The 27,140-nt window shown below is 36.0% G+C and overlaps 1 protein-coding gene across 9 annotated transcripts in view; it reads right to left on the bottom strand.

Annotated features, from left to right (window-relative positions):
* LOC137476415 (dynein axonemal heavy chain 5-like) overlaps positions 1–27,140 on the bottom strand; it is a 149,226-nt gene that overhangs the window by 77,512 nt on the left and 44,574 nt on the right. For all 9 annotated transcript variants that reach the window (XM_068194727.1, XM_068194721.1, XM_068194694.1 and 6 more), the window contains exons 40-48: positions 26,807–26,953; positions 25,057–25,229; positions 21,977–22,155; positions 15,561–15,748; positions 14,180–14,374; positions 8,290–8,424; positions 7,091–7,280; positions 4,415–4,632; positions 3,200–3,511 (exon numbers count right to left, since the gene is read on the bottom strand). In XM_068194727.1, coding sequence (XP_068050828.1) covers positions 3,200–3,511; positions 4,415–4,632; positions 7,091–7,280; positions 8,290–8,424; positions 14,180–14,374; positions 15,561–15,748; positions 21,977–22,155; positions 25,057–25,229; positions 26,807–26,953 — 1,737 coding nt within the window. The remainder of the gene's footprint in view (positions 1–3,199; positions 3,512–4,414; positions 4,633–7,090; positions 7,281–8,289; positions 8,425–14,179; positions 14,375–15,560; positions 15,749–21,976; positions 22,156–25,056; positions 25,230–26,806; positions 26,954–27,140) is intronic.

Below are 27,140 nucleotides of genomic sequence, written 5' to 3'. Positions count from 1 at the left end.
TGGAAAAAAATCAGCTCCATATATGCTAGTATTTTATTACTACTACAATTTTTAAAACAATACATGGCTGAAAAAAGGATGCAGGATTAACACAGCAATTTGCATTAATTGTTTGGATAGGGGGACTGGAAAAATGAGTTGGGTCATGACAAATACACATACATTTTTAAGAATTTGGATCAGCAATTTGCTAATCTTTACAAGGAGGCTGAAAAATGAAGTCAGATGCTAAACATTCATATGAAAGAATGATCCTTTTGCACAAAGTACAATCACTATAGAACTCAGTGAACTACAGAACATTCTTCAGGACGTTGGTAACATATTCAAAGAGTTTGGACAAGCAAAAGAACAACTCAGTGATAGAAAGTTATTAATACTTGTAATATTAATTTTAACATGAGCATTTAAATATTAAAGGTAAAAAAAAATCTTTGGATTATATATTCAGCTCTATGCTCCAGGCACAGTAGCAGCCTTTACAGAAATTTAATTAGTGTGAGATTTAATGTGGAGGAAGAAAATTAGTCACATCTGAAAATGAAATTGCTACTACTTTTTTTTTTTTTTTTTTTATTTAAACAATACCTGGACGTGCTAAAACTTATGTTATTCACATAATATCCATCACTGGTTTGAGCTTCACACTTTGCAGACGATCTCAGTAACACCACTTGGGTAACTATTTTAATTATTTCACTTCTTTGAAACTGTCTCAGATAATTATTTCCATCAGCTAAGCAATTCTGTTGCTTACAGGTAGCAACATCATTCACAGACCAGGAATTGGCAGTGGAGATTCTAAATTTAAGAGAGACTTTTTATAGGGATGGGAGTGTTTTTGAAAATACTGCGAAGCAGGAAATGTTGTCGAGAAGAAAGAATTGGGAAAGGGAGGGAGACAGTCCAGCCCCTCAATTGCTGTTCTAAACAAAATCCTGTGGAAATAGAAAGGATTCTAAGATCATGTAAAATTGAAATCAGGTTGGGTTTTGGGGTTTGTTTTTGGTTTTGGTTTTGGAATTATTTTCTTTTGTATTTTGATTTGCATTTTTTAATGCCTAAAAAATGGTAACTTACAGCACCATTCATAATATACATTAAAAGAATAAATACATTCTTTCCACTGATTCACAGCTATTATTCTCTGCTCTTTCCTCCTCCATTACTGCTATCTGCTGTACCTTTATTAAGAATTACTTTATCCAACATGAAGATTTGCAGTGACAAATACTATTTTGGTCGGCATAAATAACGAGTGTTTTGTAAGCAGATTGGAATTATTACAGCTTTTGTCTTAAATTCAGAAAGTCTTTATATGTCTACTTAAGACTGAGTCTCCTAGGTTACTATATTTCCATCTACACTCTAATCTTCATGTTCTTTGAAAAATCAGATCTTTTTAAGATGTTTATATCCATGTTTTTCGTAATACTAGCATTAAAACCACCAAGGTCTATATCTGGGGTTTGACTACCACTGTTGATGAATCTTATTTCAAAAATTTTCTTTTTGATTTTTATCTTTTTTTTAATGTGGCAGAAAATAATAACTATAAAAAGAGCCATGTGAACACAAAAGTAGTGTTGCTCTCATCTGTAAAATCACTTTTATTGCCTCTATTATTTGAGAAGCAAAGATAGCACATTAAAAGTGAAAGAGAACTGCCAGCATGACAGCTTTCATTTACATTTTGATAGCTGTAAATCTAGCCTTCAGCACTGAACTAACTTCATATTTCACTGCATTTTCATTTCTTAATCTAATAAAATACACATTTTTCTGGACTTCATTACTATTGCTTCAGGCTTGGGCATTTTAAGTGTTGTTATGTTTTCAGAGCAAGTTGTAGCACAAAATATAAATAGAATTGTGGCAAAGAAGCAGTAAATTGACCCACATATACATTACTTTGGAAGCATATTTTAAAACTCATTATCAGAATTGTTTCTCTTGCTTCTGCAGTAAATACTATGTCATATCATTATGTTTTGAACATAGAACAAAATGCATAGCTTGTTAAACATTAGTTTTGAAGTAAATGTGCACTGAAATGAAAAGTAGAATGTTAGAAGACATATGTTAACATTCAGGGCATTCTAATCCTATATCAATCATTGCTTTTACCATGATCTATAAAAAGCTTTCTGAAATGTCACTCAAAGTTCATTAAAAATGCATTTTTAAAATGCAAGAGCAATGAAAAATATTACAGGGGAAGCCCCTGTGAAATTCAACACCAATTACATGAGTAAAAAAGCAGAAGCAAGCTGATGGAAAGCCAAGGTATGTTGGAAGTTGCATTTTTTTACAGATATTGAGGAAATCAGAAGATAACAACAATTAAAGGTTGAAAAGACATAACTATTTCTTTAAAATCATTCAAAAGCAAAAATAAATATTTCAATATGATGGAAGTATACTACTGAGATTATGCTTTTATACCCACTATTGAATGCAACCATCCATGATATTGCTGGAACCTTTCTAATGATTCAGTAAGGTAAGGCCAAACAGAGGGGGAAAAACATTTAGGATTCTTGCTTTGGATCTACTGATTGAACACAATTTAGTCAAACAATGTATCAAAGTGATGTAGTTTCAAAAATTTCCATTGGAACAGAAACATGGATAATAAAATCAGACAAGACAACTATAGTCGGATCTCCAGAACTGTAATCAGAGCTTCAGAGCAGCAGAGACCACAGAACTACCAGAACTAATGGATTAATTTGAATTATAGAACAAAAATAACTAATGGATCAAATGCATTCCTGTTGCACCAGAGTAAAACTAGCTCAATTTCTTTCTGAATTTACTTCATTATATTTAAAACAAAATAAGAAGTTTACCCACTTCCTTTGTGTTTCCTAACAATAACTAAAATTGCTGTATTAAAATTACAAGCAAAGGGAGTATCTGTTTTGCCAACATGCAATATAAAATAATCACAGGCTTAACAATTCATTGCCAACTATTGTATGCAGACAAAACATTCAGATTATTCATCTGTTATAGCTTCAGTCATTTATTAATGATAGAGATAATTTTCTCTCCTTTTTTAACCCTCCATCTTTAGTTTATTAGATAAACAAAGAAATGTAAATAATTGAAAGAGCACTTAGGAAGAAGCAATACTTCATTAAAAAAAAAGATTTAAAAATACTTTTTTTTTTTTCTGAAGTAGTTAATTAAGTACCTGAAATACAGCGTTAAAGCAATTCCATAGGACATTGGAGTATGTGACCGGTAGTGTCTGCAGCCAAGCCCTTAAAATAGGCTTCCAGTCTAACACTGAAGAACTCATGAAGACCATCCCATTACGAGAAACTGTTGCAGGGGAAGCATTGTCAATGTTGTGAGGTTCAAAAATAATTTTGCAATTGGGGGACATTGGAATGCGATCTCCATTGGCCAAAGTAAGGGTCTTATTATCATCCAGAACAGAGTTCAGATTTTCAATCCATATTGCATCAACAGGTCCATCCAAAACTATCCAGATATGCTCACCCTCAAAAAAAAAAAAAATTGAGAGACACACACGTTCAACTTTACCTACATTGACCAAAAACACACATTCATGTAATATAAGAAAATATACTCTTAGATAAAAATAATGACATTTGGTGCTCAGCAAAAAAGCAACATAAAAATGCAATTTTTGTAATTTGCTCATTGATTTTAATTCTTTTTTTGTTATCTTGTCACACTAAAAATGATATTAAGAAACAGCAACAAAAATGAATTTGTGCTGTACTGAGCAAAAAAGTTGTATCTTTCTTCTACAAAAGCACATCAGCCAATCCAGTACCCATCAAGATGGATGAAAATATTTCTTATTAAATGCAGTCATAGACAGAGGCACAAAGTCAGTCCCTGTGGGATGTTACCCAAGTATTTCATGTAAGGTGTCCCATTTTCCAAGCCAGAACTGGGCAGCTGTTCAGTAGGTGTGAGTGTAATTATGATTTTGTGAAACATGATCTGCAGGTTTGATAAGAGAACTGGGAAATGCCTACATCAATTTCTTACCAAAGCTTTACCTTCTGATAGAACTAGTGAAATAAAATGGCAATTACTTGAAACCAGACAGGAGAAAATTGACTTTTCTGTCCTCACATCAAAACATGAACACACCTTGTTTTTGTGTTTGGACTGCTTACAGAAGGAAGCAAACCATGTAAAATCTTTTCTAAATTAGTTCTGGAACCTCAAATGCTTGGGAATCCTAGTGCTATATGGGATATATATATAATTCTGACTCTTGAGCACATTGAGCTCATCAGACACAAAGCAAAATTAACACAGCATATTCCCATTTGATTTTATAATGGAAGACCTTTCAGATAAATGACAGGTAATGACACCTTATGGAAACAGTATTAAATGTCTGTCATGATACAATATCTATTACCTTCTTTGCCTTTAAAGTTTTTCTCCATAATGTAGAGAAAATACCATCTGTCCAGTCATTTGTAGCAACATCAAGGGTACCGAACATCTGGGAAGCTGTGATTGCCTTTGGGTTCATTCTCATCTCTTTATGAGGAGCACCACAATCTGTCATTGCTTTCATCAAAATATGAATGCATTTTGTCTTTCCTGAACCAGTTGGACCTAGAGTCATCATACCTTAAAACAATATAAACATGGTTTAAAATGAAATATCAATGTGTCGTGCTACCGTTTAATGGCTCGTTGCATCAATGATCCTTGTTTTATTTTTATCAAAAGCCAATACAAAAGGATGTTTCTCACTCCACTTAATTTTGATTGAAACAGAATTTGAAACTATTATTTCAAGGCCTCTATAAATGTCTCTCTATTATGATAGGCAAGCCTATGTGGGTCTGTATCCACGTTCAGGCAACTTTTTTCTTTTTTCTAATGGGACAACACAACTGTCTTTTGATGTTCTCATGCAATGACATTAACATGAATGGTGGCAAAAAATCCAGAAATTTCTAAGTGTATCTAATGAGAATGCATATCTTTAGTAATGTACAAAATCGAGTGCATCTTTCTGATGCAAAAGTTGCACAAATATGTACCTGCATCCACCCATGCTGGCATTTAATAGATCTTTCTTTCATAAAACCGATTTAGAGCAACCATACTTAATTCATCAATGTATATGTGTTATCTAAGAAAAATAAATCATGTCTTCAACAAAAAATTGAGCCTACTGTTGATCTTCTTTGGTTATGTTTTCATTCAATAGGCCCACAATCTGTCCAAAATCAGATGGGACATTCAAATTGAGACTTCCAAAGTAATTTAATGGACCTAGATAACTCCTATTAGCCCTAAAGGCAACTGGACAAAATAATCCTTAGTTAGCTTTGAAAACTTCTTCAACAAAAGTATGGAACAATCACATACCCAAATAATAAACCTAATCCAGTGCCATGCAAATTGTGTGACATTTCCCCTAAAACTAAAGGGTGCTGGATGTTCCCTGAAACAATCTGAGGGCTCAAAAAATCACCACTCATGCCATATGTTATATATGGGGAAATGCAATACAAACTCTTCAATGTTAACCAAATGGCTTTTCTGGTGGTTTCAGTGATATTGCAACCAAAATTATTATGCCAAACAGATTTCAGGATCCACGCACTGAATCTCCGTGCGTATGTGTGTGTGTGTATGTGTGTGTGTGTGTGTGTTCATGCATGTTTATAAAAGCACTTCATGTGCACATACAGCCATATTTCTCCTCATTATTTGAAATTCCATGGTGACGTCTCCATAAATTCAAGTTCATGAGTAGGAAAAGTGGAAGTCTGGAAAACATAATCTTTCCCCCTCAGTGAAGTAACTTTTGTCATAGAAAGTAAAAAAACTTTTGGCTTGAGCATCCAACTGTTCGGACAATTGGAGCTGCATGTTCTCCTGGGAATATTAGGGATGTGTGGAGACAAGAGGCATCTAAACAGAATGTCATGGTGGATTCTGAAGATTTTTGAGGAATAGAGGAGCTGTAGTGCCTCACAGATCAAACAGCTTCTTTTAAAAAGAGACACATTTAATCATAGCTAATAAGATTAAAACTTCTGTGGTTCCTATATAGAAATAGCCGTTGAGGAACACTGCATCCAGAAATCTGGATGTAAATTAGTAAGTCTGCACAACACTAACCAGTTCATTGGTCTAACCAATAATCTGAATTAAAAATTCAAGGCATTAAGGACTTAGACTGTGGTATGTGAATGAGTATTTAATTTATTTCATTAGTTTAAGCTGATTATTCTTTTTTTATGACAAGAAAAGGGAGAATAAGAAGCATGATATCTTTATAAATCTTTGCTGCTTTAGTTACATTTCTTTAGTATTTTCCCCTTATTATAGTAAAAAATCATTAGTTAGAGGTTAGGGGTATGGGGGATATTTCAAATTAGGGGTATTTTTTTTCCACTGAGTTATGAATTGTAAACCTGGATTTACTAATGTCTATTTTACTCTTCTTAGGACAGGATAAACTTTACTCAATGCCTTTTTCTGCACTGTAAAAATGCATTTTCATAGAATCAAAGAATGGTTGAACTTGGAAGGGATCTCTGGAGTCCATCTTGTCTAACTCCCCTGATCCTGCAGGAGGAAAGCTTATTTCTCCTCAGTTTAAATGGCAAGAATCGATCACAAAGAAAACACTTGGAATTATGTTGCATGCATGGTAGAGTCTATCAAAAGAAAGGTCTGAGAAATTATTTTTGGTAGTCTTCTCAACATTATAATCTCACAGTAACATTAAACTCGAGCTTCATGACTGAATTCTGAGTGGTTTTCAGAACACTCAACAAAATTGCTGTTTCTGGATTTGAATTAATATATTTTAACTTGTTCTATAGAAATTTCAATCACCAAAGGCCACACTCATACTCCCCATAAAAATGTAATGCAACATAGGATTGCACACTAAAAAAAATGTCATAACAGCTTCCCAAGCAAAATACCCACATAGGCTTTAAAATTACATCTATTAATTTTTTTTAACATTTTTCATGAAATTAATCTGCATTCTAGTGGCAGATAATATAATGTAGTCTCAAACACAATGCAGTCTCAAAGCCTCATCTAGCATGCTAACCATGTCGGACTCGTTGAGTTTCATACAGCTGAATAAGTTTAAGTATCCATGGTGGATGATTAATAAGCCCTGCTTCCTCTGTCTGTTTGTGGATGGCTGACTGTAGTTCAGGATACCCAGATTTATCCAGAGTAATTCCAGGGAATAGGTCATTAATGAGACTCATAAATAAAGGTTCATCTTCATCTACCTGTCAAGGATAAAGTAGGGGGAAACACATTATTTATTTATTGAAATTATTATAATAGTTGTAAACAATCTTCAAGATAAGCTATTTAAAAGACGGCAGTGAAAATCTTATATCTTCCAAAGCAAATATTATAATTATCCATCAGTTTTATGAAGTAAGTTTCATACAATGAAATCACAAGTAATAATTTCTAAATTAAATACTTTAGGCTGATAAAATGTCAACAACTTAATACCATTTTCTTCAATGTATACACAGATATATTTCTTCATTTGTTACATAAGTCAGCAAGATTTATTCCAATGATATTTTGTCTCAGAATTTTTATTATTTTTTCCTTCTGTAAATCATGGAAGCATTGCTATAGGTTTGAACGCGTGTACCAACATGCTGAATAGATTAACATCAGAAAGAGTAACTGGTTCCATCACAAAAGTGATTCCCAAGGTAAATACACAAAGTCTAGACATGCTATAACCTTTTAATTACAGCAATAAAAAGAAAGATGAATACTTTAAATAGTATTATCAAAAGATGTTACACTATACAATTAGGTATTAGCTGCTTCCAATTACCTCAATGCAATTCTTACGATGTTCTGAAAAGGCAACAAACTCCCAAGAAATGTATAAATTGAGATTCTGGATTAAGAAAGATCTTTGGTGACATTATTAAGAGTTAATACAATGTATTCTTCCTTTCTGTCCTTAGGGTAAAAAGAATTAAAACCAAGAACCAATTAGAGGACCAAGTAGATCCCCTAGGATCTCATGGTATTTCCAAAGATTTTTTCAGCTAAAGCTTATGATGTGTTTTCCTCTCTTTAAAAGACAAATTGTGCTCACACAGTAACTGTATTCTGATTATCAACTCACTTATAAATCATATTAAAAACTGCAAAATAATGCATCCAACTGGTGAAGAAAAATAGCTTTTCAAAGTGCATAATAAAGAACCTTAAAAATGCAAACAAAATACTCTATTGGGCAAGTCATCAGTGCTACAATACCAATTTGGAGAGGTTCATGTCCCGCAGAACTCTCATCACAACAGTTTTCTCTGGCTCTTGGGGATTAGATCTTTTCACTGCTCCAAGTGTTCTTAAAACAGACAGGATATTTCTAAGCCCAAAGTCATAGTGAACCTTGAAATAGAGCACAAACAAAATTGGAACTATAAAGATCAAATAGATCAAAACAAGAAACAAGAGAGGACTGAAATTAAATTCACTAAATAAATGAATGTTGCAGAACTTTTCAATAATATTCAATTCACAACTCTTTGTCTTTTCAAATAGATTTCCAGTTTTGTTGTTATCAAATCCTGAAGATATTTTCTAGTGTTGTATGTCCATACCAGAAAGTGTACTTTCTGGTGATACAGAGCTTACCCTTATTTCCCAGGCTGACAAATTGGAACGATACACTATGTAAATCCCAGAATTTTCAGCAAGAAACAACTTACTGATTAGGTTTGCAGATGATACCAAACTGGTGAACTAGATCACAACTAGAGTTCAAAATTACCCAGAGAAATTCAATACATTATCGCTGTGTGATGCAATTAAATAAAGGCAATTGCAAAATACCAAAGACGGTAATAACCAACTGCTTTAATAAAGAGTAGCAACTCTTCTTCATTGAGTTTAGAAACAAATCAGGTGCATAAAGCTTTGCAGAAAAATATCTGACATGGGACTGATGTCACAAGCTCCCCAACAGATTATCTGCAATTTTAGTGGGCAATAAAAGCATAAATGTTCTTTTTAGGACAATTACAAATATATTTCTATTGTAGTTGACATTTCTATACTGTGACCAAAATCTGAATTCCACATTTGAAGATGAACCCTACAGAAGAGAAATTTGAAAAGGAAAAAAAAAAAGCAATCAGTTGACTAGAAAACATACTGTTTCAGGAAAAAGTATTACAAAATCTACTGTAAAAGTAGGAAGAGTGAATATGTAGGATGAGTAATGATAAAAGTCTTAAACATGCAAAAGATACCAGTAAAGAGGAAGACAGAAGAAATAGAAAGGAAAATAATAATGTGCTTAATTACAGCAAGGGGGATTTGAGTTAACTTTTAGAGAAAACATTGTGACCATAACAAAAATGAAACTTTGGATCATGTTGCCTGGGAAACTGCAACCTATCCATCAATAGAAAATGTTAAGAACACTGACAAACATTAATAGCAACTTATTTAACTAAGAATTATTTTTCCTCCAGAAAAGTAGATGGATGATTCCGCAAGGCTCTGCCCTGCCTCATTTTCTATTATTCAATCAGGTGCCAAGTTGTTACCAGTTGAAAAATTTAGGTATGAATATACAGCCATGTACTGCCAGGAAATCTTATTTGCAGATGGAAACATTAAGACAAAAAGATTAACAACTTAGTGTGACATGGAGGAACTCAGATGTCACCTGACTTCATCATCATTTAGTAAATGGCAGGTCCTAGTGAAATGCCCAGAATCATGACAAGGACTGATATATTTCTTTTTCTCCATGCTAGATGACCATCATTGACATACTGGAATGAGTTCAGCAAATGATGACTATGTGAGAGGAAAAGAGGCAATGTCAAAATCTTCAACAGGGGAAATTGCAACGTTTGCATAATGAAAAGATTCTCCACAATAAGAGTGGCTGAACACAGAAATGGTACCCAGAGAGTACCCAGGTATCCTTGGAGATATTCAAAACTCAAGAAGGGCCTTAGCAATCTGCTCTAATGTGCTGAGCAAGAAGTTAGACAAGGTGACCTCTAGAGGTCCCTTCCAACTTACACAAATCTGTGATTCTACAGAAGTGATGACTTCATTAAATTTGAAGTGGTTTTGTACCTACCAGAAAATTTAAAATAAGCTTAAGTTACTTTTAAAGACAGAACTTCTGGCGCATTCCAACTGACCTACATGATGGGTGGTTCAAGGTGACCATCCTTAATTTACCTTAATCTGTTTTCTAGTTTTGCAACTGCTTTGTTTTTTGGGAATGGCACAGAGGAGCTAGAGTTTATTGGCAAATATGGATTATGAGTTATTTCTCTGCTACATCTTTTAACAACAATCTTTAAAGATTGTGCCTGAGTAAAACGGACTGCAGTGATATAGCTGATGCTCTTGAAAGAAAGAATTAAAAATATAAAATAAAAAAATCTCATTACTAGAAGCAAAGTTTGCTCCATGTAGAAAAGAAAAAAAGGGATATCAATGGTTTGCTCCATATGAAAGCACCTTAAAGAGATGATTTTTTAAAAAGGGATTATCACCTCATTTGCTTTGAAGCTTTGTTAGGTTTTTCTTTTCAGTTTCTGTTTTCCCCTAAGCTGTATGAGGCTTTGTGGAAGGACGTTCTAGGGAAGAAGTCTCATAACAAAGCCAAGAAATTCACTTTTGGAGCTCTGTCAGAATAACTCTTTCACAGGCTTGTGGACATCTTGAGCTTCCTACATTTGCTAAGGACTATTCTTTTACTTTACTGTTTATTGGTTTTCTTTACTGAAGGAGATGACAGTCAGTCAGGGTGCCTTTGGCTACTTGTGAGTCAGAGTTCCTCTTTCTACAGAGTCTGCATTTGTGTGTGTAAAATGTCTGGAGGACTTCATGTATTTCTTCCAGCACATTCCTTTTAGATTTTCTGTGGGATAAGTTCAGCTGGAGAATGCTTGTTTGCTTTATTTCCTTCTGTTGATATACTGCATTTGCTCAAAGCAGGGAATGTTCTGCCACTTCTTATTGCACTGGTTCTTTATGTGACCCTGATCTTTCCAGTCAACTGCCTGGAAAACCCAGCATTGCTTGAATTGGAATTTCAAATTTACCCTTAAAATTTTTAATAAATAAGTTCCATTAGGGAAAGAAAGAGTAATACGAATAATAGAGTCACAGAATGGTTTGGAAGTGACCTTGAAGATCATCTAGTTCCAAATCCCCTGTCATGGGCAGGAATACCTTCCATTAGACCAGGTTACTCAGAGTCCCATCCAACTTGGCCTGGAACACTTCTGAAGATGGGGAGTCCGGAAACTCACCGAGCAACCTGTGGCAGTGTCTCACTACCCTTTACAGTAAAAAATTTCTTCCTAATGTCTAATCAAATACGCTTCTAAGAAAGACAATTTTAGTTTTCTGACTACACAGAAGCAATTTATGTCCCACTGTAGCCTTAGAAATATGTTCAGTTCATGAGACTCCTATATCTAATCTGATGAACTCATTAGATCTCTCTCTATATAATCACATATTACATTAGATGTATTCCCCAACCTACAACAAACTTCACAAGGAACTTCAGCAAGTGTTTCAAATTATTTCATTACTACCACAATAACAACACACATTCAAGGGAGGAAGTGGTGAACCTAACTGAGAAGCAGAAGATCCAGTCTGTGCTGGACAAGAGAGATGTCAAGGATGGTGATAGTGTGGAAAGTGATCCTTCTCAAGTGCATGTGTACAGATCAGGACAGGTAAAGAGAGCAGCGTTGTGGCAGAAGCTCTCACAGAAGAAGGAGGTGCTAATTTGAAGTGCCAGTTTGCCATGGCATGCAACATGACAACAAAATGGAAAAATTACAGCTCTGTGTACAGGTACAGGGTTACAGTCAAACTAGGAAATGTGGGGGCATAGGTACAATGGACGGATACAGGTTCTTTAGGAAGGACAAGATGGGATGAAGAGATGCGAAATTGCCCTTTAAAGTAAAAGAGTGGGAACACTTTCCCTTAGGATGGCTAATGAGCCAGTTGAGAGAATTTGTGTTGGAATTAGAGGGCTCAACAACATTGTGGCAGATGTCTGCTGCAAGCATCCAGATAAGGAAGAAGCTGATGAATCTTTCTTTCAACAACTGAAATTAGCCTCATTTTTGCAAGACCTGATACTCACTGGGGACTTGACACACTCCAATATCTGCTGGAAAGGCAACACAGCAGGGCAGAGCCATTGCAAGAGATTTCAACACTGTCTCTGATAACATCCTCACACACAAAATGGTGAATAGACAAGGTGGTCAGACATTTCAACAGCTTGACCAAAGAGTCTGTGCACTGTTTGTTTATCTTTGGAGATATTCAAAGCTCATCTAGACAAGGTGCTGAGCCACCTGCTCTAGCAGATCTCACTTCGAGAAGAGGTATAGCACCTGCTCACCTCCATAAGTACCAGAGGAAAAAAAAATTTGTCTGATTTATGACTGTATAGAATGGATTTAGACAAGGGAATGAGTGTCCAAAGGGCTGCTCAACAGGCACAGGCAGGACAAACTAGCATATTACCATGGGTTTGCAGAAAGCCGTGCTTTCTAGCCATGCTACTGAGTATAGTGATCCATGATATAATATAAAGGGTTAGAAGAAAGATCACTACAGCAGGCTTCTCTGATGGATACTGTAGAAATGTTAGGTGGTCCTGAAGAAATTATAAATATGCATGGAAGACTATTCCCCAGTGACATCATGGCTTACTTAGCAAGTATTATGAAATTTCAGTTATAAGTGAGATATAAGCATAAGATGCAGATATGAAATTGTGATGTAGCTGAGTGTAAGGGCTGTGCCTATGTGCACACCCAGAGCACTTGGTCATTAATTTTCATAAATATCAAGGAACTCCCTTGCTAGCATCAGCATATATGAGGCAAAGGACTGATCTGAGACAAGGTGATTGAGCTACCTGCCTTCACAACAAAGGATTTGAATAACTGGCTCTGCATTTTTCCCAGTGGGAATCTCAGACAGTTTCACAGAGTCCTCCAGGCAGTTCCTATGATCCCTAGGCCAACTGATAAGACATAGGTATATGCTTCAGTATGTTGATTCACATGATAAATGGAGAATTTCCTTATCTCAGAGGCTCCAGAGGGCAATTTCTCCTGAAGAAATGACCAAACTGCACAGAGAAACTCTGCACTCTTTGTGCAGATGCAGTAATGATTGTGTATAAAACATTGTACATACTTAAGATAGTTAAAAAAAGTTTTGTACAGTTAGGTTTTGTTTGAATGTATGCATTAAATTTTTAAGTACACTGTCCAAGGGTGAAGCAGTTCCAGCATCTGTGACAACACAAAACAAGCAAAGCACCTTTGCAGAGGTAGAAGGCCAAATTTCTGATACCTGCTTACATACCTTTTCCACGTTGAAGGAAAGAATCATATCCTGGACAAAAAATGACCACACAAACTGAGGCAATAAGAAAACTTAGTTTTATAAAAGCCAAGCACTAATAAATATGTGGTATAGAACTAAAATTATGGTAATATAATACAGTAGTATATTATAGTACAGTACATAGTAATGTAGTATAGTAGTCAATTAGCACGGGTTCACCATTATCCAACCAAAGCAGGCATTTGAGCCACAATTTTCCTATTGTTCATATGATTTCTCATTGAGACTCTAGTGGACAGCCAGCACAGGGCATACAAAAGGAAAGAACCAGATTTGTTTCTACTTAAACACCCCATCCCAAATGGAACAGCAGTATTGTCTTTCTAGTAACACTCAGCAAGACAGAGCCTTGCAGGTGCTCTGTAGTTATTTATAATTACAATTTCACTGCCTCTGAAATAGACCTGGCCTTCATAAGTGAAGACATTGAAAAATGTGCCCTCTGCAAGTTCAGCACAGCAATATACAACATTCCTCATAACTTCTCCAGTAACTGCACTCTATTTAAGAATCACAAATCAAACTTGTTATACTACTCAATTTACTGTGAAAAATAAAAACAACATGATCATTTCAGACATTGTTTCTGGAACTTGAAACTGAAAACTCTAAAAAATGTATAGGTTCATGAGTGTAAAATAATTATATATTCTATGAATGTATATCATCTCCATATCCCTCCAGTGACAACTTACAGTTGGACAAATATTTATTTTACCTGTTTGGATAACTGCTCTTCACAGAGTTTGTAGAGTGTATAGAATTTTTGACTAAGGATTTGGTTGTCTCGGAAACCAGCACTTGCCAGCTTGACTTGCATAATAATGCTACGGTCAGGCACCATCATGGCAACCGTGCGAAACTGAATCTTCAGATTTTCAGGAAGTTCCTGTCGTCCTGCATAGCCGGGGTTCTGAAAATGCAATTTATAAACCCAAACAACATAAAACGATGGCAGGGTAGGAAGTTTTGTCTTTCCTGTTAACCATTCAGCATATGCAGGAGCACATGCGAAATTATGAAAGATAACTTGATCATGTCACAATGACACATCAGTGCACAGCTGCCTCAATACTGCAGTTCATGAAGTATGGGGTATCACACGTTATTTGGAGATGTCCAAGACTAAAAGACAGACAGCCACTTACAGATGTTGCTGGAGCTCTTTTAAAAGGTTACTTCCTCAGAGTCTTGACAGTGTTCCAGTGCTGGAGGTTACTGTCCCCTGTGAGCATTCCCAGACCATTTCAGCACAAAGCCAGTCAAGCAGTGCAAGCCATTACCAAGTATAATTTAAACTAATGGATCTGACCTTACTCTGAAGATGTCTAAGTCATTCATATGAGTACTGCATGGCTCAGTTGTGACAACTGTAGTCACTAGCTGTGCAGTGATAACTTCTTTCATCTCTTTCAGCTCTTTCCAAACTGTCTTCCCCTGGCCTTTGTATGGCACTTATTTGCCCTCTTTTTCAAATTACAGTGATAACATTAACACTTTTCCAAAGGTAGGACCCCCTAAAATAAAGACAAAGGCTTCCATTTTGAGTGGGTATGTAGGTAGCTAAGGAGGGAGAGATACAAAGATGATTTTAAGGTATTCTTATACTTTACTGCTGCTTTGCCTCCTGCACTGCTAGAAGCAGTCCACAGGCACCAAAGATAAATCTTCAGGAGGCCAGTGAGCCAGAGTGAGGGTGATTTCCCTCATGCTGTCTTCTAGGATTGAGGTCAAAACTTCTTCACAGGTGGTAAAATACTGACCAGACCAGCCACAGTAGTCCTTGCAGTGGTCAATTCTGTTTTATTTTGACTAAAAATATGAGAGGGTTAAGTTTAATCTCAATCTGTCAAAAATTCAATTTAAAAAGTCCTTAAAAGACATAGTTAATGATAAATGCATACCTCAAGTCCTAAAATCCAGTTAAAAATATGGACAAGAGAAAATTATATCATAATTATTTTACCAAATTATTGTTCAAGTTTCATTAACTATTTTCTAACAGACAGTTCCAATATTTCAACGGGGAAATTTCAATAGGAAATGGAACAGAAAAGATTTTTCACAATGATGCCATTTACATGTATTTACAGACATACCATAGTCAGAAATATACCAAATTCTCTGTCCATGTCAACGACTTCACCATCAGTGAAAGTGAACTGAAGTTTCTTTTTTTTTTTACACTGAAGTACAATATATATCTGCTGAGCTGCCACTGATAAAACTGGAAGTTCAATGCGGTTAAATTCATCAAAGCAACCCCATGCACCCGACTGAGCTAAACCTAAGGAAAGCAAAAAGAGAAATATTCTGTTAAAATACCAGATCAAACAAGAGTAATTTATATACAAAATAGAACATGTTCTATACAACTTAGTGTAACATGAGAAGAGCAGAGAACATGAACACAGAATAAAATGAGAAGTAAAAACTCAAAATAATTTGGGCTGTGCATTAATGACACTCAGAAAAGTATCACCCCTTGAATGAAAGATACATAAACTTCTTTAAAAAGAATCCTAGACTTCTACAGCAACCATTAGGCAGAAAGTGTTAATTAATACTGTATATAATACCATATAGTAGCACAAATGTGCATATAGCACAGAAAATCATCTCTGCAGGGGATGAAGTTGTCAAGCATTAGAAACACCGACCTAAATGAAAAGCACAAAACCAAATAGAGAGCACTACATTTCTGACAGAAGCATTGCAGCATTTTATAACAATTAGGTAAAAAATTACTATATTACTAAAGCAATAGGTAAAAAAATTACTGGAGATTAACATCCTACTGTTCAAGAGCGAGGAAAGAATCTGATGTTACACTTAGAATTGTTGCATGGAACAGGCCATGGAGTTCTAGACAGACAGTAGTACCCACAAACAAAACTAAATTAACAGCTTTTGGGAGAGTCAAGTACTCCTTCTTCTGTATCATGCTAACAGAATTGAAATAGGAGAGTCTACAGTGGCAGCCTTCCAGAGCAGTAGAGGGAAAGCTACATAATCCCCTGCTCTTCTACACCCCTTTTACAAAAGACGAAGTCTAGTAAGTCTATGCAGGAGCTTCATGGATGCCATCCCTCCCTTCCCAAAGACCACATTGGACTAGTATTTCAAATTGCCTGGGTCTATATCTAGAAATGTTCAGAAGTGGAGTTTAATTCATTCCACTGAGTGGATGAGCTCAGCTTGGCTTAAGCAGTTTGAAGGCAGTACTAAATGCAGAAATGAAGCACATGTCCAAGAAAAGGCATTTGTGTTTGCAATGTCGAATAACCATGCCCAGAGCTCCCCTGAATCTCCATACTTTATATGGCAATGCCTATAGCACTGATAAAATAAATCTATGTCTGGTTTATGTGTAAAGTTGATTTCTTAAGAGCTTTAGATAGTTCAAGAGAAAGCATTCAAAAATCAATAACAATACTATGAAGACATATTCTTTCACTTTGTCTTTCTTTTTTTGAATTTTTTTTTCCTTCTCTTGCCTTTGCTCAGCCTGTTCTTCTCATAATATGCTACTTCCCTTCCCTCTACTTTTCCTTGTCTGATCTTCTCTTGCCCTTTAAGATGTTCCTCCAAGTGCCCTTAATGCCACTTTTATGTTTCTTTTCTGACATTCTTTTTTTATGTTCTTTCATGCCCATTAACCAATTCTTTTAATAATGTTGCATCAATTGGTCTTTTTTACCCACACAATTTTGGAAGAAAAGAACTAGAGTCAAACCCGGTCAAAATCAGTGGTAGTACAACCAAAATTGGCTTCTTAAGGCTTAATTCAGTCAGGGCAATACTGCAGATCTCCCATGAAAATTATCGCAATTCCATATGTAAACTTTCCCTAAACTGCTTCTAATTAATTTTCATGATATTATAAGGAAAAAAAGATACTCCAAATGAAAAGAATCTGAAGTGGATTAAAAGTTACACGGACTTAACTAAAAAAATTAAAAGCAAGTGAAATATATACAAATACCACAATGCCATAATGATACAAAGATTGAAGTAATTCTTTCGAAAGTTACCAAATTTAAATCATGAAATACTCAATCCTACTGTCTTTGAAAACAAATGAACACTGGTCCTTGACTTCATTGGTGTGGCACCAAGCACTTTAACTGATGTTCCTCTCCTTTTGTGAGGAATATTTGGGCCCTGTATGCCCTCAACAGCCCTTCCTGAGGCTTCTATCCAAACTCTGTCTTCCAGTCCAGGAGTTCCATTGTAGCTCAGGCAGGTCAGAACTGCACTGTGTGCAGGGCTGTGCACAGTCTCACCTCCTCTTGTCCTGAATTGCTGAATGAACTTCCTGGAGGAGCCCACAGCTCCACAGTGTTACCCCCAGTCCTGCCTCTTGCTGTTTCTGACTAAACTTCCTAGATTAATCCTGTATCCAGCTGGTCATTTCACATTGTCTGATGGCTCTGGACTGCTGATGGGAACAAGCTGTCAACAGCCTGCCCTGCTTAGGCACTATGGGACTGTGCCCTGCTGAGTGAAGTCCCTGCCCCTGCCTTTGTGCCGATCACCCTGGACTCCTGGCTCATCTTCCCTCATGGAGCTGACCCATTTTTGCTGCTCCCTGATAAAAAAACTTATTGCAGAAATTTTTTGAATTCATTTGAGCCCTTTTGTCACGAGTTACATGGCTCCTAGGATCCATCCTAAAAAGAACCCCAAAATAGTGGGTTTTTTCTGCTTTTTTTATTAAACATAAATATCTACTCTTTGGGATGCAGCAAGGAAAATCTCTAAAGCTGGATAGTTTTTAAGTAAGAAACTTAGTTCTGTCTAATATTGTCTCTTACATTTATTGTCTGTATCTTAAAGGATTTTGAAAGTAATTTCTCTATAGAATGGTGAGGTTCAGTTCTGACCAAACCATTTTTTCTTTGGGAAAGGAAAAAAAAAGTCACTTGTTCTGTAATGCCACCTGCTGAATGGAGTTAGGAAACCTCATTCTCAGACAAAGCCAATATCCCACAGTTTTGAATAAGCTCAGTTCTTGCAAAATTATTTCATTCTGGTGGTGATGAAAAAGGAAAGAAAATACATATCTATGCTAAAAACACACATACAAGCAAAGGCACAGCAAGCAAACTCTCAGATGCAAAAGAGCTCAGAGACAATGTAATTTTGTCATACTGTGAATTAAATTCTGTCCCCATACTGAACATATGATGGCTATCAAATACAGAAATTGAGTAAAAGCAGAAAATAAATGACAGTACTAAAGAGATCTTTAATTATATCTAAAAAATATGGCAATGCCCCTGTCCCCATCAGTACAGACATCCTACAAACCTGGTTCTCAAATGATGAAAGAATCTCACAGTATAGCTATTAGCCCCCAGACTATAAAATGCATATCTGCAATGCAGAGTCATCTCTCCTTCCTAGTATTTTTCCACACTTTTTTCCCCCAGATTTCACACAGGAGTAGAGCTATAGTGATATAATGCAATGGAAATGTCACTGAAACAAAGCTCTGTCTAGCCAAAGTGCAACCCAGAAGCAGCAAACTAAAAAGTAATCATTGGTCCTGAAAGAATTTACAGAATGCCAGACTTGTGTATTCACCTTCTGAATTAAGATAAATATAAAATTTTACATTAAATATTGCATTAAATACCAAATCACAAAAAGTTACTTCAGGTAAGACTGGAATTGCTTGACTGTAACTATAGAAAAGAGAACCAAAGCAAACACAACTTTTATATCCATCCACAGGCAGCCACAGACAAAATATTTTCTGAAGGGTATCCACTCTTTTCAGAAACAGTGATGAAGTATCTCTGGTTTGCTATTCATGGGCAACTTCAACTCTGAATTTGATATAAGAGAAAACTTGAAAATTCATCTTCCCACTTGCGTCCCTGGTACTTTCTCGGGTTACCTCTAGTCCAGTTCAGGTGACAAGATTTATCTGAATCTACATTTTGGTTCAATTTTAAAAAAACAAAACTATCAAAGATCAAAGTCCAGGCCTTGAACATATCAACTAGATCATCTGCCTATGAATTTCTTGAGTCACACAGAAAAACAAAACAGATGGAAACAGGGAAACAGAGAGACCAAGCCTCAGCTCTGACCCAACCAGAAGAATTTCAAATCATAATTTTATGGTATACAATATATGTTATATCAGTTGCCTTATCTTTTTCTATTTATTTTTTCTAAAGAGGAAACTTCTTGTCTTTACAGAATTCTGGAAACATGCCTGCAGACAGGACAACACCACCTCTCCCTGCCTCTTTTCTCTTCACTGTTAAACCTGATAATGTCTGATGACTTGACCCACAGCAACAGATAAAGTGAGAAGTTTGGGTGTGGAAACTCTGGTGATGGAGCACCAAGCCTATAAGAGATGTGGAATTTTAAAAAAATTCCCATTGTGAGCACTGAAATATGTAGTGTGTTAATGAGAACTTATTAGTCTGCATGAAAGTGCTTCTGCAGCTGAGAAGAGCCATCCTTTTTTTCCATTAAAGTCCTCATGTTCAGTAAAAGAACCTTTATCTGAACTCACTTTACCCTTTATATGAAATCAAAAAAGTGCTCATTTCCTTCCTAACTTCAGTATATCCACACTTCAAGAAATTGTAGATATTTTAAAGACATAAAAAAGGTGATTGCAAGCCAGGCCCTTCCAAGCAGTGACACTAAGTCCAAAACAACTGACTTCAAATGTCCCTTCACAAATGAAAGCATCAATGACTTATGTAAGAACAGAATCTTACTTTTACTCCCATATACACAACAGCCATATGATGCTGAAAAAACCCATCCTATTCAGGATCTATTCAGCTGGATCTAATTCAGCTAATTAATTCAGAATTCAGCTAATTCTCAGGCAAATTCTCAAAGAAGCAAGCTATGATCCCACTTGGAAATTTACTGAAGTAAGCAGTCACAGGCATCATGGTTGCTTGAGCAGCAATTAGATGAGTTATATAAATATTTTTTCTAGCTCATATTGAACACCAGCATGCCATTAAATAAGGCAGCCAGAGAAGGACACATTACACAGTATTACTTTGCTTCTGAAGCATATGATGACAATACTATATGGAAAATGGTCAGCTTATAGAAAAGAAACAGAAAAAGAAAACTGAGCCCTAAAACTCAACTTGTGCTTTTAGACACAGAAATTGCGTCCAGTTGTAATAAAAGAAAGCAAGGACAAGCTACAATGATCACTACTGCCTCAATCTGAAATGGGGAAGTATAAGTTACCAAAATGCTCAGGATAAGAAGACAGAAAAAAAAGCAAGGCTACAAAACTAGGTTCTGAACTGACATGAATCACCAACAGTTTAATACAAAGAAGTGAAATCACCATGGAGTCAGGAAAAGAGGTGCTTACATAAAGAGATACAAATATTCTCACAAAAGAAGCAAAGCAGAAGACAACAACAGTTTGGTGACATCAAAGACAAACCCACTGCAAGGAGAAACAAAGGCTGACATCTCCCTTACAAACTGGTGACTGCAGGTACAGCAGATGACTGTGCTTGGCATTATGAGCATACTCAGATATCCCAGGCCTCTTTTGTCTAATAATAATGAGCAAAATAAACCTGTGACATTAAAGGTCTGCACATATGATAAAAGATGTGCAAGTAAAACTTGGCCTAAATCTGTGGGGGTTACCAGAGGTGCTTTGAGAAACTTGTGACCTTAACTGAAGGTATTCACATGCATAGATGGTTCAGTTTCCAGCTCAGAAATGTTCCTCTGCTTAAAAAATCATGGGCAGCTTCACTGGCTTCTTAGTTGAAACTAAATATTATCCCCAGGCTATATTTTAGCCTTCAGGAGACATCACAACAGTGAAAATTTTGTTTCTGATACCTTGTGTTACAGTTAAAAGCCCACCACTCACAGAAAATGGTGGCGTTCTGGTGTCTGTCAGTCCATATATAAATGCAGCTATATACAATAAAACAGACCATTACGATGAAATCAACACATTTGGGATACTAATCACTGCTTTCAAAACAAAATTCATAATTTTGCTAATCATGAAGAGTTATCAAAGTTTGACCACTGTGCCATTTTCCTGGTTTCAAGAGAGTCCTACAGTTAAATAAGACACTGCAACACTTTACATATTTCCCTGCCTTGCACAACATTATTAAGCTTCATATTTGATTGCCTTGTTCAACACAAAAATAGCAAATAATAAATATAAAACCTCTCCAAATGAGAGGGGTAGGATAGAGGCATTGAAAAACCCTCAAACAGTAGAAAGGATTAAAAGGGGACAAGGAAAAGACATAAATGGGGAACACCATTGAAGAATAATCAAACAAAAAAGTACTGGAAAACATGCAGGAAGAAAGAGAAGAAAAATCAAATAAAATCAAGTATCAGGTAAAGTTGATGAGTGCCTGGAAATAAGAGGAAACAGAGGTGAAAATGCCCTCCAAATCATTGCTAACTCACTACACCAAAGGGGCAAAAACTTACAACTCTAAAAAGAATAAAGCAGGTATTTTCTTACCTTTATAGATACGACCAAGTCCTCTGTAGTCCATTTGGTCTGAACAATTGAAAACAACAACATACTTTCCCAGGCATTTGCCCATGTCTTTAGTTGTCTCTGTTTTCCCTGTCCCAGCAGGTCCTGCTGGTGCACCACCCATACTCATGCCCAGGGCCTGTGCCAGAGTGATGTAACACCTAAAGACAGAACAAACAGATCTGTGAATATTTTCCTACTATTAATTACTTGAAGTCCATCAATGCAACCACAACAGAAGTATTATCCAGAGCTGGGGAAGGCACCAGAAATGTATTTCCATGTGATGAGTCCTCAGGCCCCCCCTGCACCCTGTGAAGCTGAGTTACCAGGACCAGCTTTGTTCCACCTGCAGAAAAGCACTCATCCAGCACAGCCATGACTGCAATAGCCCAGGAAATACACAGGCCAATTCTAAATGCTGAATACCAAAATACTGTAGTATTGTGATTTTCTCAGACTATCATACACCCTTCCTTCATTACAGCCTTATTCTGCAGCACCCAGAGCCACTAGATTTCTGCCTTTTCCCCCTCCCTCTGTGTCTCCAGAGTACTCATGATGGGCTCTCTGATCTGGCAGTAGGAAGGCACAGAGGCTGGAAGCACCTTCTGTTCTCAACATTTCCATAGCAGCATGCCAAATCACAGCAGTGCTGCCAATCATGTAAGGTTTTGAGTTCCAGGAGGGCAATGGATGACAGCGGAGATTGCAATGGGCAATGGAGGAGGAATCCATGAGTCCTATGATCATCTTCTACTTCAGCCTCCATCCTGGGTTGAGATCCTCAAGTTTAAGTCTCAGCCTTCCCAGATGGTGTGGAGGTTACTGAAGGGTGTAAGGAAGCCTGTTGTTCTAACCTCCAATACCTCAAAATCACAGCAAACACATTTTAACACTGTGAAACTCAATAGCTTTATGATATATGTGGGGAGATAAAATGGGCACTGGAAAAAAATCCCAAATGATAGCACCTAGTATGACTTCTTAAGAAACAACAGGATACTCATTCTAATACAATAGCAGTAAGAATGCTTCATCACCTTATTACTTAGTGATCAGTTAACAAGCTGTCATTTCACACATAAAAAATACCACTCCTAATAATTCTGCTACTGAAAACGAGGTAAGGACAAACTGAATACATAGCCCAAGTTCTATGCAGACCTTTCACTTCATTTTTGGTGTTTGCCATGACCTGGACTGTGTGTGATACGATATGTAGGAGCATTCAATTTCAGTGCCGTTATCTCAATGCAATGTACGACCAGCTGTGTGTATCTATCACTTGGTTAGGGAATCTCTCTGAACATGAAATTATTAGCCAAACAGGACTTGACTCCAAGCTGATTAATGGAACAAAGACACCATTACCTGAATATTTTCAGAAGATCAGACAATTCCACGCAGAAGTGTTATAAATACTAAAATGGAAAAAGCCCACAAGGGGAATAAAATCTGTTGTTGTGCAACGTTTTTTAGGAACATAAGTTTCCCTTGCTAACATTAGGAAACATCTCTGCCTAAAATACCCTTTCAATATGTGACAGTGGGTAGACTCCAATCCCTGCAGCCTTGTTTGGCTCTTCCAGGTTTGTCCAAAGAGAGATATGCCTGTTCTTTCTGTTGTTGTTGTTATTATTATTATTATAGTTTAAACTCATTTAAAAGGCTTGTTTTTTTTTTTTTTCAATCATGTCACCCTGTGCTCATTTTCAATCTTGTGTGACACAGGATGTTGTAGAATCATAATATATCCTATGTCCAGTTCCAGTCCAGTTCCTGCTCTGCACAGGACAAACCCAAAAAGCACCCCACATGCCTGAAAGCTATGTCTAAATGCCTTTTGAATTCTGGCAGGCTTGGTGCCATAACCACTTCCCTGGCTGACTTTTTATTCTATGAACAAATTTTGAATGACATTTTCTTGATACTGGCTCTCCTGGTAGGTAAAAATATTTTCAGTGTGTTAGTGCTGCCACAGCCACTAATCAACTGCATGTGTACTGCTTCAAACAAACCTCTATCTAACACAGGAACAGTAGGGTGCATAACAAAATTTGGGAAATGTGTGTTACTTATTAAAAGCCAGGTATCCACATGCAGAGGTTTGGCTATCTTAAATAGCTCACAGGGAATAATTTTTGTTCAGAAATAGGCAAAAATCTGAATTTTCATTAGTAAATAAAATCTAGTAGCACAAAGAATGCAAAGACAATTCCAGCGTTAACTCAAGATGGGGCTTTGAGCAAACTGGTCTAGTGGAAAATGTCCCAGTCCAGGGCAAGAGGGATGGAACTAGATGATCTTTAAAGCCCCTTCCAATCCAAACCATTCTATAATTCTATAAATGACTGAACAGGCAAAGTATTTTGACTTTGACATTCATATTCACATATAAAAGAACAAGCTCTGGCACAGCAAATATATCTGCTTCTTGCCTAGCTGGAGCACTGACAAAGCCCTTAAGGAAAATAGGCTTCTAATTAATATTAATTATAATAATAATATTATAATGTTAGTTATACTGTGCTGTATAACTAACACTCAAGCAATAAAAACTTCTCCTTGAAATTGCCCTCAGAGTTTTTCAGTATTTGTATTTCTGCAATTCTCCACAGGCCTTACTTGAAACCATACTGGCACTACTTATGCAATGCTATGTCCTGAGTTACTGCTTTTTCCTATAGGTTGACATCAAATTAATCACTTGCTGCAATTCCAAACTCCCATGCAACTACCTGCTTATTGAAAGCAGCAATATATTGGTGTTTAGTTTGACTCTGTTTGGGCTGGTGAAGTGTATGGTGTTTAAGCATATTTATCTTGAGAACAAGTAAGTTTTTCAATCCTCATCACAGCTCATGTAGCTCAAACACACACTCAAATTTAACCTGCTTTAGATAGCTGAATATATAAGCACTGGCCTCTGCTGTTCACCAGCGATATTGCAGCATTCTAGAGCAACCTAAGTAATTCTGACTCATGAAAGTTAAAAGAATTAAGTCAAAGGAATTAAATCTTAGCTCCAATACTATGCACTTCATTCCTTTTACAAATACCTGTCAGTTAAGGGAGTTATAACAAGCCTGTCTGTGCAGCCTAAGTATTCATTGCAGTAGGTGAACTCTACATCAGTGATTTTGATAACGCATTTATCCAAGTCTTCAAGAAAATAAAATCGAGACTGTTTTTGCCATTCAAAATCAGATGGAGATTTAATGTTCATACGGACCTGTTATGGAAAAGAAAAATCATTAATACAGAAATGAATCAGTAACAAATTAATCTTAAATTCCATACAGGGGAAAAAAAAAAAGTCCACTTAATATAAATTCATGACCTTGAAGAATGAGCACAGAATCTGTCAGGAGCCAAAACATCCAGAATTATCTTTTCAAACCTGTCTATGACATGCTCTGAACCTTCTGTCCACTTTGGTTTTCCTCTAATTTGGGCACAGACATTATGAATTTTGTCTTACAGAGATATTGAAAAACAGTCATGGAAAACATAAAAAATGAATAATACTGGCTTTCCTGCATGCTAACTGCGCCATTACTCACAGAAATACTAAATTGTGCACAGTATTTGAATACATTGTATAGACATCTGAGTGCTTGTTTTTTTGGGTTGTATTTTTCAGTATGAACTTGCCACACACATATTTAGACTTGTGGTAATTAATAGATTCATTATTATTGACAGTAGATCTCAAAACCACTGGCCTCTTACAGAAAATGTTGCCCTGGTTATTGGCCTTGCAAACACAGTGTAAGGTGAAGTGGAGGTTCTGGAATCTCAGCCACTTCCCTCTCCTTTTTCTCAATCACTAAAGGATGTGATTAGCAGAGAATAGAATGGAATGTTTTAAGAGAGAAGGCTATTATTACATATACAATGTAATATACAGCTTTCCCCAGCTGTGGACTTGCTCCTGACTTTTTATTTCATATACAGGACCTACAAATTTAAACAATTTTCCATAATTTTATTATAATATGACATTAAATTAATTAAGAAAATAGTTATGAAGATAAATTTAAAATTACAGATAGAGGATAAAACCCCATGTTTATCTTAGAAGACAGCAGTTTTCTTTCTAGATTTCAGTACTTTTCTTTATTGTTTCCTATTTTCTTTACATACGCACTTAATTTTTATCTTCCTAACATATATGCATAAATTAAGCAAACAGTATTGAATTATTAACCTTTGCATCATTCAAGCCCTTTGGAAGTAATTTTACTTCAATTTTTATAATTATGCTTTCATTATTCAACATAATTATCTAAAGGAAGCCTGATGCAACCCAGTTATCAAAAAAACTAAAATATCTGTTATATTTATTGTTGCTATCCCCTTCAAATATATGAAGCCTTGCTGCTTTCACTTTTGAATAACTATTACCTTACATCAACACATAGGCTCGATCAGAAATCACAAGATTGACAGGAATACTAAAGGGAGTTTTTTTACATTTACATTTCAATGAAATAATGAATTAAATCTTCAAATTGAGAGAACTGTTTAATTTTAAAAGTTAAACTCTTTTGATCATAGTGAATTTGTGGATGATGAGTATAAACAAACATTTAAAGAACTGAAGTCTAAACCTATACACGCCTATATAAAAATTCATCCTTCTCACTGCATCCCATCTATATTAAATCAAACTAAATCTGATATGCTCTATCACAGCAGTAATATCAGAGCTACTCAAAGAGAATAGATTCTAATATTTGCTTATAATTTTTTATATGTGCAAGACCTTCCATACAGAATGTCCCTTGATGATTTTCCAAAACTTACCAAATCATCAAAGATATCCTTCTGGTGCACATGAATGGTGATTAAACTTTCATACTTTGTCCGCTCCATTCGTGTCAGATTGTGTGTTGCCATGTCAATCAAATCATTTAAAAGTTCCAAGAACTTCTGATTTGTTGTGTGCATTATCTTTTCCACAAAAAAGTATGATCATATTAGTACAAGCAACATTTGTTCTTCCAATATTTAGAATTTAATTTTTTTTTTTTAAATCTGAAAATATACAGGGTTATAACTTCCATATTCTGCTTTATATTTATTAGGCTTGGAATCCTAAATTTGGATTTGCAGGCTGCCTTCCATTCATGTGTTGTTA

Source organism: Anomalospiza imberbis, chromosome 1 (assembly GCF_031753505.1).
Source record: "Anomalospiza imberbis isolate Cuckoo-Finch-1a 21T00152 chromosome 1, ASM3175350v1, whole genome shotgun sequence".
Classification (NCBI taxonomy): Eukaryota; Metazoa; Chordata; class Aves; order Passeriformes; family Viduidae; genus Anomalospiza; species Anomalospiza imberbis.
This window is presented reverse-complemented; position numbering and strand designations above follow the sequence as displayed.